General features: G+C 36.2%; 1 protein-coding gene across 1 annotated transcript in view; it reads left to right on the top strand.

The window, feature by feature from the left end:
• The window catches only part of CLCN3 (chloride voltage-gated channel 3), a 92,344-nt gene extending 76,611 nt beyond the window's left edge, over positions 1–15,733 (top strand). Inside the window, 5 exon segments of the mRNA XM_021699008.2 lie at positions 1,569–1,967; positions 5,644–5,860; positions 10,599–10,674; positions 12,378–12,398; positions 12,400–15,733. Of these exon segments, the coding sequence (XP_021554683.1) occupies positions 1,569–1,967; positions 5,644–5,860; positions 10,599–10,674; positions 12,378–12,398; positions 12,400–12,537 (851 nt within the window). The 3' untranslated portion in view covers positions 12,538–15,733.
• Positions 15,734–16,451: the final 718 nt, after the last annotated feature.

Here is a 16,451-nt window from a genome sequence, read left to right as displayed (position 1 = left end):
CAAAGGAATTGGGATAGGGATAAATTTAGTATTCATGGAGCTTTGAAGATACCGACAATATTGAAGTAGAGAGTATGTTTTGGATACTTTTGGGAAATGAAGTTGGATTAGTGAGAAGGAGACATATTATGAAAAGGCTGTGGCAGAGTCATGGCTTTGGCATTTGTAGCTTGACGACTTTGGGAATGTTCCTTTGCTTTTTTATTTTCTTATCTTTAAAATAGAAATAATAACTACTTACCTCCTACTGTTGTTTTGAGGATTATATGAGATCAACTGCATGTAAAGCTGTTAGCACAGTGCCAGGTAAAATAAGTCACTTAGTTTAAAAAAAAAGCCTTTGTGAACTGACTAGGGACATGCCTGGCATAGTGTAGATACGTAATATATAGTAGGTTCTTTCTCCCTTCTATTTTTAGATTAAAAAACAAAAAGGAAGAGTTTAAGCTTAATACAGTATGAACTGGTGAGCCCTGATAGGTTTTTGAGCAAAGGAGCAACATGGTGAAAGTAGTACTTAGGAAAGATTAACCTGGGAACATGGCTTATAAAGTGAATTGAAGATAATGGGGCTTGGAGTCAAGGAGGTAAGATAAAATAGTGTTAAAATTAAGGAACCATGTCTTGAGAGTCTGGACTAATTGGTAATAGTGACAGTATTGAGAAAGGGACCCATAAATAAATATTTTGCAAAGTTAATCAGATAGGACTTGTGAGGGTTTAGGTGTTGGAGTAAATTGGAGGGATAGACCTGGAATGACTGTCTGGGTTGCCGGGAAGAGTGTAGTGCTGGTGCTGGAGTCAGGAAAGTTGGGATGGGTAGCTCTTTGGGGGAAGAAGAGGATTTTGGTTTTAAGTGTGTGGTGTTTTTTGTGACAGTGGGTCATCCAAAGTCTTTTTACAGTTGGAAAATGAGATAAGCAAGCAATAAGATAAGGTATGCAGAGTTGGAGACTTGGGGCAAATGCAATAGTAAGTGGAGAGATGTGGTTTATGAGGCATCAGCATACGGATGGTAGTTCAGAATGATGATTTGGGTAAACAAATAGATGAGTTTTCTAAGGAAGGGGATATTACCCTGTTAACATAAATCACAAGACATTAAAATATTTTACTCATTTTGAAAAGATACAGAGGAGAGAAGTGTATTAGGTTAATATTCTACCCACATATGAGCTTAATTTTAAATTGGTAGCTATGACGTAAAAGGTAGCTCTGATGTGCGTCACCAAATTCTTTACTTAATAATCCATTTTATAAGAGTGAAATTAATCTTTGCTATAGCAATAAACCAAAGTGGCAAGCTTTTTTTAGTTGGTCAGCTGTGTACTGTGAAGTAAACAGGTTTTGAAATGTTATTTTAATAGTCTTTTGTGTTAAACAAAGAAAATCAGTGTTTCTCTAGATCTTCTTAAAATAGTGGTGATTGTCTTAAGAGAGGAGTAGCAGTTTTTGATGGTAATCCTTTTCACTAAGTTCTATTTACAATTCGCATTCAACTGCCTAGCACAAAAATTCCGCTAACATGTCCTGTCCTCCTTGACCAATGGTGCCTACTTTTTTTTCAGGTGGTGTGACAAGGATGACTGTCTCCCTGGTGGTTATCGTTTTTGAGCTTACCGGAGGCTTGGAATACATTGTTCCCCTTATGGCTGCAGTTATGACCAGTAAATGGGTTGGCGATGCTTTTGGTAGGGAAGGCATTTATGAAGCTCACATCCGGTTAAATGGATACCCTTTCTTGGATGCAAAAGAAGAATTCACTCATACCACCCTGGCTGCTGATGTCATGAGACCTCGAAGGAACGATCCTCCCTTAGCCGTCCTGACACAGGACAATATGACAGTGGATGATATAGAAAACATGATTAATGAAACCAGCTACAATGGCTTTCCTGTCATAATGTCAAAAGAATCTCAAAGATTGGTGGGATTTGCCCTCAGAAGAGACCTGACAATTGCAATAGGTACCCTTTTTAAAAAATACAGACATACACATAAATCTATCTATATCTGTATCTGTTGGAATCTATATATACTTAGATAGATATAGACATATAATAGATTTCTTGAGGAAAGGAAAGCAATAATATTTAATTGGTTGGGTTTGTGGGGGCGAGAGGTGTATTTTATTTATGTCCCTGAAAGTCTTGAGTTCTTTAGGGAAGGAATTAGGCATCTGTGAATTATTTCCCCACTAAGTACAGTTTTTTTTTTTTAAGAAATCTTTTTATTTTATTTATTTATTTTTAAAGGTTTTATTTATTTGTGATACAGTGTGCAAGAGAGCACGGGGTTGGGGGGTTCAGGGGGAGAGGGAGAAGGAGGCTCCCTGCTCAGCAGGAAGCCCAATGCGGCACTCAATCCCAGCACCCTGGAATCATGGCCTGAGCCAAAGGCAGACACTTAACCAACTGAGCCACCCAGGTGTCTCACTAAATACAGTTTTATCTTTTGATTTGGCATTGTTATCAGAGATCAAAGTCAGATTCTTTCTTTTCCCACTAAGATAAGCCTTGTGAAGTTGATATCGTTCATAATAGCATATAAGATAAGGCCTTAGCAAGTGCTAGGGCATCCCACTAAATACATTCTTGTATTTAATATTGGCTTATTTGAATGCAAGTTATTGAAAATCTTGTCTTTGTTGGTGTGTTTCATATCAGATTGATAGGTTTTCCTTTTTCAGCTTTTGGATTTAGGTTTACAATATTAACATATAGTATCTACTTTAAAGTGAAAAAAAATCATTGAGAGTTTATTTTGGTCAAATGCTAGGTTGAAAAGTATATAAGTCATATTGTATTTTGAGATGTTATTCCTGCAAGTATAGATTAAAGGCATTGGCCATATTATTTCTTGGAAATAAACTTTTTATGAGGAGGAAACAATTGTGTTCCTCCAAAATTTATTTTTCTCCTTCTCTTATAGTCCTGAAGTACTGATGAGGGAGGCTAGTAAGGCCTTTTCCATGCAATCTGATTCCTTTTCCTCTCTCCCCGCCAACTCCCAAAGGTGATAAAGGATATTTTCATCAAGCTGTTGCTTTCACACTCCTGAGTTTTTAGTGGAGGACCATGAGCTGAAATGTTAAGCATTTGGTCCTGTGAGCCCATCCTCTACAACTTATCTCTGTGGGCATTGCAAAAGGATTGTAAAGTATTTTCATTCTTGTGCCATTTGAAGAGGGAAGACTTAGGGGAGTGTTTCTCAAATCAGAATGGAAATGCTCAGTTTATAAGAGCGATCAAAACAAAACAGAAGCATCTACAGGGAATATCCTATTTAGTTAAGGAAAAGGCTGCAGCTTTGGAAGAGTTTTTTAAACACTAGCAATCCTATCATTCCAGGGTTTGCTGTAGGTAATAGAATAGTTGCCGAGAATGGGCAATGTATGTTGCTCTTGTGTTTAAGTGCTTCAGCTTCTGAGCTAATCCCATGGCCAAACCTATAGTAGGAGAAGAATTTCATTGTTTAGATTCCTATTCTTTAGGTTTTAATGGTAGCCAGCCAAAGAAAAGAAAAATGTCAGAATTTTAGAATTTATATAGGAATTTAAAGGAAAAAAGCAAGGTTTTTAAGAGATGAATAAAGTGGTAAAAGTTAAGAATTATTCATAATCCCACTGATTTTGTGGATATATTTTTCAGAGTTTTTTTTTTTTTTTTTAAAGATTTTATTTATTTATTTGAGAGAGAGAGAGACAGCGGGAGAGGGAACACAAGCGGGGGGAGTGGGAGAGGGAGAAGCAGGCTCCCCGCCGAGCAGGGAGCCTGATGTGGGACTCGATCCCAGGACCCTGGGATCATGACCTGAGCTGAAGGCAGCTGCTTAACGACTGAGAAAATGAAAACTATGATGATATTTTCTGCTTTAAAAGCCTTTGAATGAATGGCATTAAAAAAGATTGTTTTTCAAACAAAGGAAAACAATCCTAGCAGATGCCTCGGCACTTTATAAGTACTGAATAAATGATGCTTGTTAAAATAGTTACTGTAGGGTGCCTGGGTGGCTCAGTCGGTTAAGCGACTGCCTTCGGCTCAGGTCATGATCCTGGAGTCCCTGGATCGAGTCCCGCATCGGGCTCCCTGCTCGGCGGGGGGTCTGCTTCTCCCTCTGCCCTCTTCCCTCTCATGTACGCTCTCTCTCTCGTTCTCTCTCTCTCAAATAAATAAATAAAATATTTAAAAAAAAATAGTTACTGTATTCATATAAAGGACAAATTTAAGTCAGGCTGGGTTTCACTAGCCTTGTGCCTTGTATATCGAAGGAACATTACAATAAACAAACAGGTTAGTAACTTTTTCTAAAATTTTCTGAAACTTCTATCATTAAATATTTAAACAATCTCAGCACATTTTCATTGATGGTATAATAATTTGTTATTTTAAGGTATTTAAGTTTGATGAGTGGGGTTAGTTTTAACTCAATAATCTGTCATGCTAACAGTATTTACACTCCACCATTCATAGATCATTAGCCAGATGCTTCTGTGAGTTAAGAGAACTTAAGGAACATCTTTCAGGAATCGTTTATGTCAGTTGCTAATGGGCTTTTTTCTTTTCTATGCTTTTATCATGCTTTTAAAGTGGTTTAGTAAGTACTAGTCATTAGAACTTCTTTTAGTGCCTTCCTACCTGAATGTGTTCCAGTACAGTTAAATAAGGCTTTAGAGGTCAGAAGGAGCAAACAAAATTGCAGTGTTTGTTTAGGAGCTATATATGTTTATCTGCTTCTCAATCTTCTCAATCTGATGCTTATTATTTTGGCTTAAATATTTTTGTAGCAAAATTAATGTTTAAAATATGTTCAATATGGCAAAAACATAGTTGTGAACACAGTTTTGAATACATACTAACTCAAAATACAAACATAAAGCTATTGTTGTATTCTCTCCATTTCATGGGTTTCCTTTCTCCACCTGTGGTCTCTGTTCTGCAGTTTTTTGCATCTTTACTGCTTCTTGTCTAGCACTGTCAAAGGTCGGAGTGGAGCTTGGCAGCAAACAGAAGCACTTGAAGCAGAGCACACCGGAGAGGGGAAATTAGCAGAGCCTTTACAAATAAAACCTGGAAAATAAGTCTGTGTCCATCATGTGCATAGTTGTAGTTTCAACCCACCTGTTAATGCTCATGACGCGCCTAGAAAATTAAACTTTAACCATAGAAAAGAGAAAGAACTAGGTAATTCACAGTGGTGGAGTATATACAACATAGTCAATATAGGAATGAAACTCTTTAGTCCCACCTCTGCAGGATAAGTGACATTTAGCATGGGCAGCTATCATTTGATGATGGATTCCTATAACAAACCATGTTGTAATTTGTGCGGGTTTTAAAAAACCGTATTTCACGCATGCTTCCTTGTCCTCCGGAGTTAGAAAACAGCTTTGGCCCCAGTAAAGAAAATTGATAGACCACAAATATTTTATTTACATGAAGATGATTTGTTATTGGTATAGTCTAATTCTGTCAAATATAAGAAATTACTAAATTTTCAGTTGATTCCTTTCTTGGGTAAGAAGGTAGGAAGAAATGAAGGGACCAAAATCCATGGGATACATTTGGTTACTTTTTAAAATCTCCAAATAAACAGATTCCCCTTAACACAGATTAACTTCGGGTCTTCTCCCTCTCTTTTCAGAAAGTGCCAGAAAAAAACAAGAAGGTATTGTGGGCAGTTCTCGTGTGTGTTTTGCACAGCACACCCCGTCTCTTCCCGCGGAAAGCCCTCGGCCACTGAAGCTTCGGAGCATCCTTGACATGAGCCCTTTTACCGTGACCGATCACACCCCGATGGAAATTGTGGTGGATATTTTCCGAAAGCTGGGTCTGAGGCAGTGCCTTGTAACTCACAATGGGTAAGTCTGGTGAAAGAAATCAGTTCGTGTCACAGAATTTATGACACTTTTTAGTGGAATTCATATTCACTTCTTAGGGGAGAGTGTAAGTCAGCTTCCAAGTGGAAAAGTCTGTCTTTTTAGTGTGGTTATAAATACAGGATCCATATTGATCAGATTGGCACTTACCAAGAATAAAAAAAAAAAAATGTCAACTGGCAGATCTTTGCCAAAACATAAAGTAGCATTTGTGAGGAACACTTCAGAGTTGGCAAAGAGGAGTAGTGGACCTAACCTGAATGGAGTAGAGAAAAAAACCTGTTTTCTTTTTAGTAAGTATTTCATTCTTTGAATATAACTTTCTAGTTCAGTAATAACTGTGTAGTTATTTTGCTGTTTACTATTTCAGCCATTATTTTACTTACTGTGTAATGAGGGAAATAACGCATAATTAAATGAAATTTGTAAATTAGCTAAAATCCTCCTTTAGCAAATGCTTTTTGTTTCCTCTTTTCTACCTTTTCCACCCACAAAGCTTTCATATAAACTGCTAATGACAAAAAACTCATGTATTTAAAATGTATAAATTGGTTAACTTATTTTTCTGCCCTTCACACATGAACTACCAGTGTTTTTCCAGGACAGGACCATAGAAGAGTTTTGTTTGGGGGTGTCACAGGGACAGAGTGGAGATGTGATGCACAGTCTGCCTCAGCAGAAGTACTCCTGCTTCATTGCCACTGCCCCCGCCCGTCCCTGCACTGGGGATCTGTTTCCCCACCTACTCTCTCTCCAGTCCCCTTTATGTCCATTATACTACTCTTCCTAGTTGAAATACTTAAGAACACTGTTTTAATCTGAAGGCTGAGGACAGAAAGGGCTGCAAATGAGAAACAAAGGGTATTCTTGATTGTGCATAAATTAAATGGTTTAACCCTGCCCTGCATGAAGCTGGTTGAAATGCTAAACACTTAGAGAATCACAGCGGGTTTTTTTTTTTTTTAAAGCATTTTGTTCAAGACATGTGAGTGACAAAACACAGGACCCCTGTCTAAAGAAAGGAGGGAAAAAAGAAAAAAAAAAGGGGGGAAGGAAAGTTGTTTCTTGAGCACCTTCTTCAGGTTTCTCACTTAACTTTGTAGTACCTCTGCAGAGTGGGTGGTAGATCCCTACTTGACAGGTGTAATAATTGAAGCTCAGAGGGGTTTAATAATATGCCTAGTCCTGTGGTTACTAAGTCGTCGATCTGGGAACAAATATCTTTCCAGTTTTAGAGCCCAATCTCTTGCTACTGTTTTTACACTGTTATTGACTAATAGAATGTATCTTCTTTCTTTGTGATTTCTTAAACTACTACCATTTTCTTGAACAATATATTGTGCCATACTGGGTTAAGAATAGAAATATAGAGAATTAGATCCATATTTAGTGTTTTCACTGTGCTAACCAATTAAATCTAAATAGTGTGAAATAAATTATTAAAGGTGTAAAATTCTTGATGAAAGGAAGTTTGGAATTATTAAGTATTGCAGATACTAATTGGAGAAGAGATACATGTAATAAAATAACTACTTTCTTTTAATGTTGTTTAATTAAAAAAATAATAGTTACCAAACTTCATTGTTTGAAAACTTAATAAGTACACGTTAAATGGAGTAACTTTTTATGAAGTTATATGGGGTTTAGGGCCCTTTTAATTATAAATGGCTCAATTAGAAGCTAAGCTGAGTAGTTATAATTTTTACTTGCTTTGAGTTATTCTCTGTGCCTGGCATGTTTGTCCTTTCATGTGCTAAGAAATATAAATGTCCCTCTCTAGTTACGATTACTTATGATCACAAAGCTGTATGGGTCAATTACCATATTTCACTTTGCTGATTAATTCCCAGATTTTTGGCAGCACAGATATTAGAAAGGAAAATATTTAAAAGAAAGTGTAAAAATAACAAAATGTGGGGGAGGGGGAGGATAGCTAATTAAAATCTTACCTCATACTGCCCATTTATAAGAAAGCTTGTGGTGTGGGGTAGCTTTTTCTAAAGGAATATGTTTAATTGCCTTGATTATTAAATTTTTCTTATTTCTGTCCTTCAAGGAAAATAAATTGATATATATAGAAAGAAAAGACACCACTTGGGGTGGTAGCTCTTGGGTCTTTATTTTCTTGGAAGTATGTAAGGAAGTAGAGTGTTTTTATTCTCACTTGAAGTTAAATGACTTAAAGTTAGAAAAAAAGCCATATCTACTAGTTTTTAGTGGAGAGTGTAAAGTTCTGGATAACTGTCAGCACCTTCTAGCTCGTAGTGGGTCCTTGGAAGTGGAAAATAACTATTTGGGGGAAGAGATACAGCAAGTCCAACTGTTAGGTACAAGGAGAAAATGAGAATAGGGAGATGAGGGAGAAGTATGTCTGTAAATTTTAAAGATGTCAGTTGTAGATTTCCCATGTTTTATATTTGAATTAGCAGAATTTCTCAAAATCTTTTTAGTCTTTTTTTTTTTTTTTAGGATTTTACTTATTAATTTGTCAGAGAGAGAGAGCGTGTGGGTGCACACAAGCAGAGGGAGTGGCAGGCAGAAGGGGAAGTAGGCTCCCTGCTGAACAGGGAGTCTAACGTGGGACTCGATCCCAGGACCCTGAGATCATGACCTGAGCTGAAGGCAGACACTTAACCAACTGAGCCACTCAGGCGTCCCAAAATCTTCTTAGTCTTGGTGGATCTAGCAGGATGTTAATAGGCATTGCTCAGAAAGAGTTTTGTGACCATGTAAGTTTGGAATGTATTGGATTAAATACAATTGAGGTTTCTCTATTGTGGAATGTCCCAAAGTTTATAAAATGTTGATATTATTTGAGTCCCAGGGACAATAGGCAAGTTTTCCAAACTTGTTTGAACATGCAGCCTTTTATTTTATTTTATTTTATTTTTTTATCTTATTGATTGATTGAAGGAAGAGGGCAGAAGAACTCCTGGGACTGGTGTTTTTTGGAACATATTTTGGAAAAACGTTGGGTCGTGCTCTGTTAACTCTTACATCATTGTTAGCCCCACAAGGAAACAACAAAGTATTCTTTATATAAGTTACATTTTGCATTGATTTTCTTTGCACTTCCTGAAATTAATAAAGTAGCACTGAACCTGGCCTTATTATTCTCAAATCACTTTTCTCCATTAGAGAGAAAATATATTTATTTCCTCCTTTTTAGGACCATTACTTTATAATATAGAGATTACTTTATAAATCTCCAAATTTGCCATTTGGTCCTTAATCAATTTGTAACTCTCCTCATTTTGTACCTTGTGATTTGGCAGAGCTTACTAAAATAGTAACTGAAAGTAATCCTATATAATTGGAAAGAAAAGAATGAGTAAGAATTAAACTGGAATTATTTAATTGTCAAGGTTTTTTCACATTTCCTGACTCCAACTATAAATTAAAGTGAATTGATGGTTTTTTGTTGTTTTCCCTCACACTTATTAGTGCTTATTTTATGTATGCATTTTTTATTTCATGAGTGCATTTTCTGAGCCTTTTTGGAGGGAGAACTTGTTTGTATCCTCTGACAACTTTTCAGTTTATCTTTGTTCTTAAGGATCAGTACATTATTTTAAATACTGAGAAAACATTAGCAGAGAACCTATTTCTGCCTTTCCCCAGTGTCTGCCCTCCCTGCTTTCCCACCCCCACACCCAGGCATCATCCTTAATAACTGTTTTATAACTGACATATCTGTGGGCCTTGACTACTTTAAGTGAAGTCCCCTAGTGACATTCTTTAAGAAGTCAGAATGTTCAAAGGCAGTTGAAGAGTAAAGTTGACTTAACTAGATCACCAGGGAAATGTCCAATACCTTGAAGGGCATTCTGGATGGGCTTCCAGAATTTGAAGATTAAGGCTTTTTAAGGTCTTTGAATTCATTATTTTTGTTGCCATATATTGTAGTCGAATTCTTCCATTATAAAACCAGTAACCAGGATTTTGTTCTAATAAATCTAATTATTTGCAAGTATCCTTGTCAGAATTTATGTCCCTCATTTTGCTTGATATTATAATAGTGATAGATTAACTGAAAAATAATCATTTAGAAAAAAACATGCATAATGTAAAAGTCGTTTTGACCTCTAATTATAAATACATCTTACTAGCTTATTTTAAGAAGTAGCTTTCAGCATGTCCTGAAAATTAGGGGGTGTTTGTATTGGTTGGCATTATTTATTTAAGTGCACATTACCTTTCATTTTAATCCCAAGTAGTAGTAAAACCCGTGGGATTTCTTAAGTCTCCTCATAGGCAATTGAGGCTAAGCCTTCTTTCTACCTTTTCACTGCTGAGGTAGATCCAAATAATAGCAGCTGCATTGTGACATTTTAGAAATTAGAAAAATACTTTCCCCTAATGAAGGGACACTGAAAATGAAACTAAATTTTAGAGGTTTATAGCTGTGTATTGTTTCTTTTGTACTTTTCTTTATAGTCATTTTCATTGCAAACTTTTATAATTTTGATTTTTAATTTAGAAAGGAAAACAACTCACCTATATTTAAAAATAGTATCATGTCTCTTATGAAAGTCAGTAGAAGTTATGCAAATGGGGCCTGGGGTTTCAAATCATTTTTGTTTTTATTTTTCTAAAGTTCATTAAAAGCATTCTTATGGTTCATGTTTTTTTTTTTTTCCTCTCCTTTCTTTATCATTATGATTGGAACCTCTTTTAATTTAATTTCTCACAGTTATTAGCATAACATGATCTGTTTCAGGATTGTCTTGGGGATCATCACAAAGAAGAACATATTAGAGCATCTCGAGCAACTAAAGCAGCACGTCGAACCCTTGGTGATTAGATATATGAGATCTCCTCATTAGACACCTTAGAAGTCAGGAAGCATGAAACTTGTGAACTGTTCAGTTCTGTCTGTCCCAGATATCTGCTGAATAAAAAAAAATCCTACATGCTGCCAATTACATTTATATCTCATAAACTATGTAAGATAAATTTAGATATTTGTAAGATTCCATTCACAGGAAGTTAGCAAAAGTTAATGTCTCTCATCAAAATCATTGGTTGCAATTTAAGAACTATAAACAGTTTGATAATTAAATGAGTAAATATTACTGGATGTTCTTAAAGTAAACACAAGTGTGTCTACCTTAGTTGATACACCGGTTTCAGAAGGTGACTGACTGGTGGAAAATGTCTGTCCCCCACCCTCAAAACCCTTTTTCTTTTTTATGTTTCCTAATCTTGTGGTAGTCTTGTGGTAAATCTAAGCTCATAGAATGATTTTAACCGAGCTTAGCAATGTTAGAATTGCTGAATGTTAAACAGATTTTTTTATGGGCACACTAACTAGAGCGTAATGTTGTATATATTTGTGATCATAGCATTAGTTCTTTTTCTGCTACACCTTGCATACCTTCACAGTCAAGAATGTGTGTCCTGCCATTTCATTAGTGAACTGTACCTAGATTATGTGTGTGCCCCTTTTGTATGATGTTTCCAGAATGCTGTGAGCAGCTTTTGGGGTCAAATGCATTTGTTTTAACCGGCTTTATGTCCTAGTGGTTTCATGGCTAAAGATAAATTTTGAATTATCTTACCTTATAACCTAAAAATTGTCTGGCTTTAGCAATTAATGCCTGAAATTATTTTGCCCTGTAATTGTCATACCTATATAAAACCTGTCCCAGTTTGCTTAAGTACACAACTGATTATGTATTTCTGTTGTATGCTAATATTTCACAAGTGTTTCATGCATCCTTTTTTAAAAAACTACTAACCAGAATAATAAGTAGCTACTCATTCATTCTGCTTTCTGCTTCACCTATAATAATCTTTTAGGACTGCTTCTTGATTTTTTCACCGTAAGCATTAACAACCAAGACTTTCATAAAAGCACTGTATCTTAACTTTTTCGGCCAAAAGCAAAAGAGGAAAACATTGATGAGTGTACTAGAAACTTGGGTTGTCTTATAGATTTATTCTCTGGGCTCTGAAGTTTGGGATTGGAGTTCTTTGTTGACCATTTTATCTCAATTGTATGTGCTTTCATGAAGATTCTGCATACAACTGGGCAATCCTTAAGTTATTTTTTTAAAGTTGGTTAAATTTGGTTTTAAAAAAATGGAATATTGAGGAGATTTGGTCATCAGACATCTTACTGCTTTCTTGATGTCCTGGCAATGAATTTTCCTTCTCAAATGGGATCAGTATCATTTCTTGTTCACACATCCTCCCATTTTGTTTTACTTTTTTGTTGGCATACATGAATCAAAGTACCTCTACTTCAGTGAGGTGTGCAGTCCTCAGAGTCTTGGTGGAAAGGACATCGTACTATTAGTGACCATGATACTTTCATATCAAAGGATGGTTGCTGGATAATTTAATTATCTTTACCAATAAAATACTTTTTGAAAATGCAAAATCACGGTGCTTGCTTTGCTCTATTCCTGTCAACAAAAAGGGTTTAGCTATAGAGTTAGCTTTTCTTTTCTTTTCCCTTTTATTTTAATAGCAATCTTCTGTTTATTCCTTTCAGGCGCCTCCTTGGCATTATAACAAAAAAAAGATATCCTCCGTCATATGGCCCAGACGGCAAACCAAGACCCCGCTTCAATAATGTTCAACTGAATCCTATAGATGAGGAGAGAGAGGAAACAGAAGAGGAAGTTCATTTGTTGAATAGCACAACTCTTTAACCCGAGGGAGTCATCTACTTTTATTTCTCCTTTAAAAAAAGAAAGACAAGAAATCTAAAAGCCAGGCTTTTGCAACACGGTTTGCAAATACGGCTGGTGGAATGGAGGAGTTGTTTGGGGAGGGAAAGGAACGAGAAGGAAGTGAGTGAGGTATTTCCCCTTCTAACTGAGAGCAGCAAATCATCTCCTGTTGTTCTGCACTGGATGCATTCAGCTGAGGATGTGCGCGGTAGTGCAGGCGGGAGCATCGGCGGAGAGGGCGCCGCGGCCGTGGAGTCCTCAGACCAGCTGGAGCACCTGGCCTGTTTCTCCAGCATCGCAGCAATAGCAGTCCCTGTTTCTGGAGGAATTACTTTGAATTGAGCCATCTATAAGACAGCAAGGTCTTGCCCTTTTGTATCAAAACTGTTCTGTTTAATTCACGAATTATATAGTTAAGCATTATCTTTCTACATTCCAGAAGAGCGTTTCTTTCTCTTTCTCCCTCCCTCTCTCTCTCTTTCTTTCTCTCTTGAGCTGTGGCAAAGCCTCTTTAAACTGGTGTACCCTTTTGAAACAGTCCTTTCTCATATTGAGATGTACTGTGATTTTACCGAAGTTTCATCACAAGAAGGGAGTGTTTCTTGTGCCATTAGCCATGCAGTTGGTACCATCACTAAATGCTTGGAGCGGTCACATGCACCACAACAAAGGCCAATCAAATGGGTAAAATCTCGAAGGAAGCGTGAAGGAAATCTCTCAGCTTGTGTGCATTGTGGTTCAGAATCAACAACAATGAACCTTGACTTGTAAGGATAAACAGTTTTCTTTTTGTTTTTTTCCTCTCAGACTTTATGGATAATGTGACCTGGTCTTATGCAAATTTTCTATTCTATTCTAAAACTACTATAATATACAAGTACTGTTCAGCATAAGGAAACAAAATGCTGCTGCTTTGACAGTAAAGAGAAGGAAGTATTCTGTTTAGCTGTATCTGGTATTAATTGCATGTTTAAACACTGGAATTTTTTTTCTTGAAATTAGATCAGTCATTTTTTTTTTCTTTCCTCAAGATATTTTATTGCTGACACTGAAGAAGAAATGTAATTCATAACTTGCACTAAATGTATATTTCTTTTCTTAAAAATTTACCATTCTTATTTATATTTTTATGGATTAAAATTTATAAAATACAGATCAGTTAATATCGTGCTTAAATAATTTTACCTTTTTAATGTGATTTTTATAGACTAATTCAGACTTACAAATATGGAGATATGAACAAAGTTTACACTGGGAACAAGGGTTTAAAAAGAGGTTGTGGTTATTTGTCTGTGATCCAGTGTGTACCTAAACCTTTTTCCGATCTTTCACTGCCATCCTCTGGATTATGTCTTCTGTACATTTTGACTCATTAACTAGAAAGTTAAAACACAACAAATCACTTTGCAGATTAAAACCGAAAGTCAAATAGTGTTAACCTTTAAAAAAAAAAAAATCAAACAAATGAAAACAATTGCAAAGGTAGCAGTTAAAATTTTAATCTGAACATAACCTTTGAATCTTTGGGTACATCACATCCATAAGTGTTCAGTTAATGTTTTGAATATCCACAGTGCACATTTTTGCAGGATGAGTTGAAAATGTACTGGGGTGTGTTTGGAATTTTTGTTTTTGGAAATGTCTGTCTTAATCATGGTCTTAATTCACTATCAGCAAAGGCAGTTTACTTGAAGGACTGGCCTATATAATCTGGGCTTATGCATTTTTGGTAGGAAATGAATTTTGCAGACAGACATTTTCTGAAACATAACCGGCAATGAGCCGTTTTTACATTTTGGAAGTGATTCTTCACTTCCTAGTTCTTAAAAATAATATATACGTAATATCTTGGAAGCTTTTATTAGATCATGAAGCCATATTAGAATGACAATTAAAAGTTGAACAACATTTTAGGAACTTCATGAAACATTTCTTCATTTTGCTATCTGCCTAAAATTGGTATTTTGTCCTAGTTTACTTGCTCCCTTTGGCAGACTTCAAGCTTTCTTAGTAACCCCTTCAATGAAGCTCATTTGGCCATACAGAGTGAAATCTTTTCTAAATTATACTTCTATGTATCTTATCTTCATCTTGTCCTGAGTGTATCTGCAGTGTGAACTCCTCAGCATTGGCTACCGAATAGCTTGTCTTGAGTTACAAGCCTTCAGAGGAGAAACCAGCTTCTTTGCAGATAGCTTCGTAACATTAAATGTCACATGGATTTTATTTTCCATGTTTCCTTTTTGATTTCACGTCCTCCTTTCATTGCTCATCCTGCCTCACAGACTGACATTTCAGGGTGGATATTCAAGGTGGATATTAATTTTCTTCCTGGTATATTTCTATCCCTTGATGTGTCTTACTGCTAAAATACAGGAAAAGTGTTGTGTTTCTAATGCATTCACTGGTTTTCTTCAGTAGTACTACCTGTTCCACTTTTCTTTTTGATATATTGAGGTGTGTCTGCTTTTCAACCAAACGATGAAATAGTGGAGACCATGAAATATATGTGCCTGGCTAATTGGCAAATTAATTGACCAATATAATAAGTGGAGCGCCTTATTGGAGTACCCTTTTTGAGAAGGTATGATGAGAATGGGCAAGGGTGTCAGCATCTCTTACTAATAATTGTTTTCAGTTTTGGTTCATGAAGAATGCTTAGTTTGTTAATCTGTGATGTTGCCTAGAGCTGTATTTATCTGTTTTTATTTATACTAGTGTAGTAAAGCTGCATATCATTACAGTAAAAATGATTACTGTGATGAGTTAATCAGAAAATCTATTAAAATCTATATGACAATGTGTGGTTTGGCCTTTAATTATATCTGTAAGAGTCCTCCCACTTTTGCTGCTGCTCTATGCAGTGTAGGCCAATATGTCTGGCACATGCCAGCCTCAAAGGGGTGACAAATACAATGTTTCTCTCAGGTTACAAAGCCATTTCTATACTTTGCAGACGAGGGGCCACAAAGGAATAGATGCTGGATTGAACAGCAGGATATAAATACTACCAGCAGTAGTAGGGAGTCTCCATTTGTCAGTGCAACTTGCAGGTTTACAGAAAGATTTCACTTCAGTTTACTTTCAAAAAGAAAAATTACGCTGTTGGCATGAAGATAAAACATGTAAATGATTTACATTTTTTTTTTTTTAGATTGATTTATTTACTTTAGAGAGCGGGAGGGGCAGGGGGAGAGGTAGAGCGAATCTCAGGCAGACTGCACTGAGCGTGGAGTCTAACCTGGGGCCCGATCTCAGGACCCTGACTGAGATCATGACCTGAGCTGAAACCAAGAGTCAACCGCTTAACCGACTGAGCCACCCAGGCGCCCCTACATGTTTTTTTAAATTTTACTTTGTACATTTGCTAATAGAACCGCCTAAATGAAGGTGGTAACATTTGAATTGTTAAAAGATTTCAGTAGTGTAATATTAAACTCTTAGTAAAAAAGACACTTGACTAAAAAGTCTGTAATAGATTTTATTTATCATTCATTTCATTCGATCATTCACTGAGTTTTTATTGAATACTTACTGTGTGATAAGCACTGTGCTGTGTTCCTGAAGCTTACATTCCAGTAGGGACAGAGACATATATGGTATGTCAGATGGTGATACATATCACAAGTTATTAAGTTCAGCAGATTTTTCTTTTTTTGATTCCTGTGTGCCACACACTGTTATAGCATACATAAATCAGGCAAAAATTCCCAAAAAATCAGTAATCGGGAGGATGCTATTTTTTATAGAGGGTGATGAAAAAGGGCCTCAGGGATAAGGTGACATTTGAGCAGAATCCTAAAAAAAGTAAGGGAATGATACAGTTATCTGTGAGAAGAATGTTCTAAGAAGAGGAAATAGTATATGCAAACATCCTGAGGAGGGATACACCT

The sequence above is a fragment of the Neomonachus schauinslandi genome, chromosome 2, assembly GCF_002201575.2.
Source record: "Neomonachus schauinslandi chromosome 2, ASM220157v2, whole genome shotgun sequence".
NCBI lineage: Eukaryota > Metazoa > Chordata > Mammalia > Carnivora > Phocidae > Neomonachus > Neomonachus schauinslandi.
The sequence above is the reverse complement of the archived record's forward strand: the minus strand, read 5'-3'. Positions and strand labels throughout refer to the sequence as shown.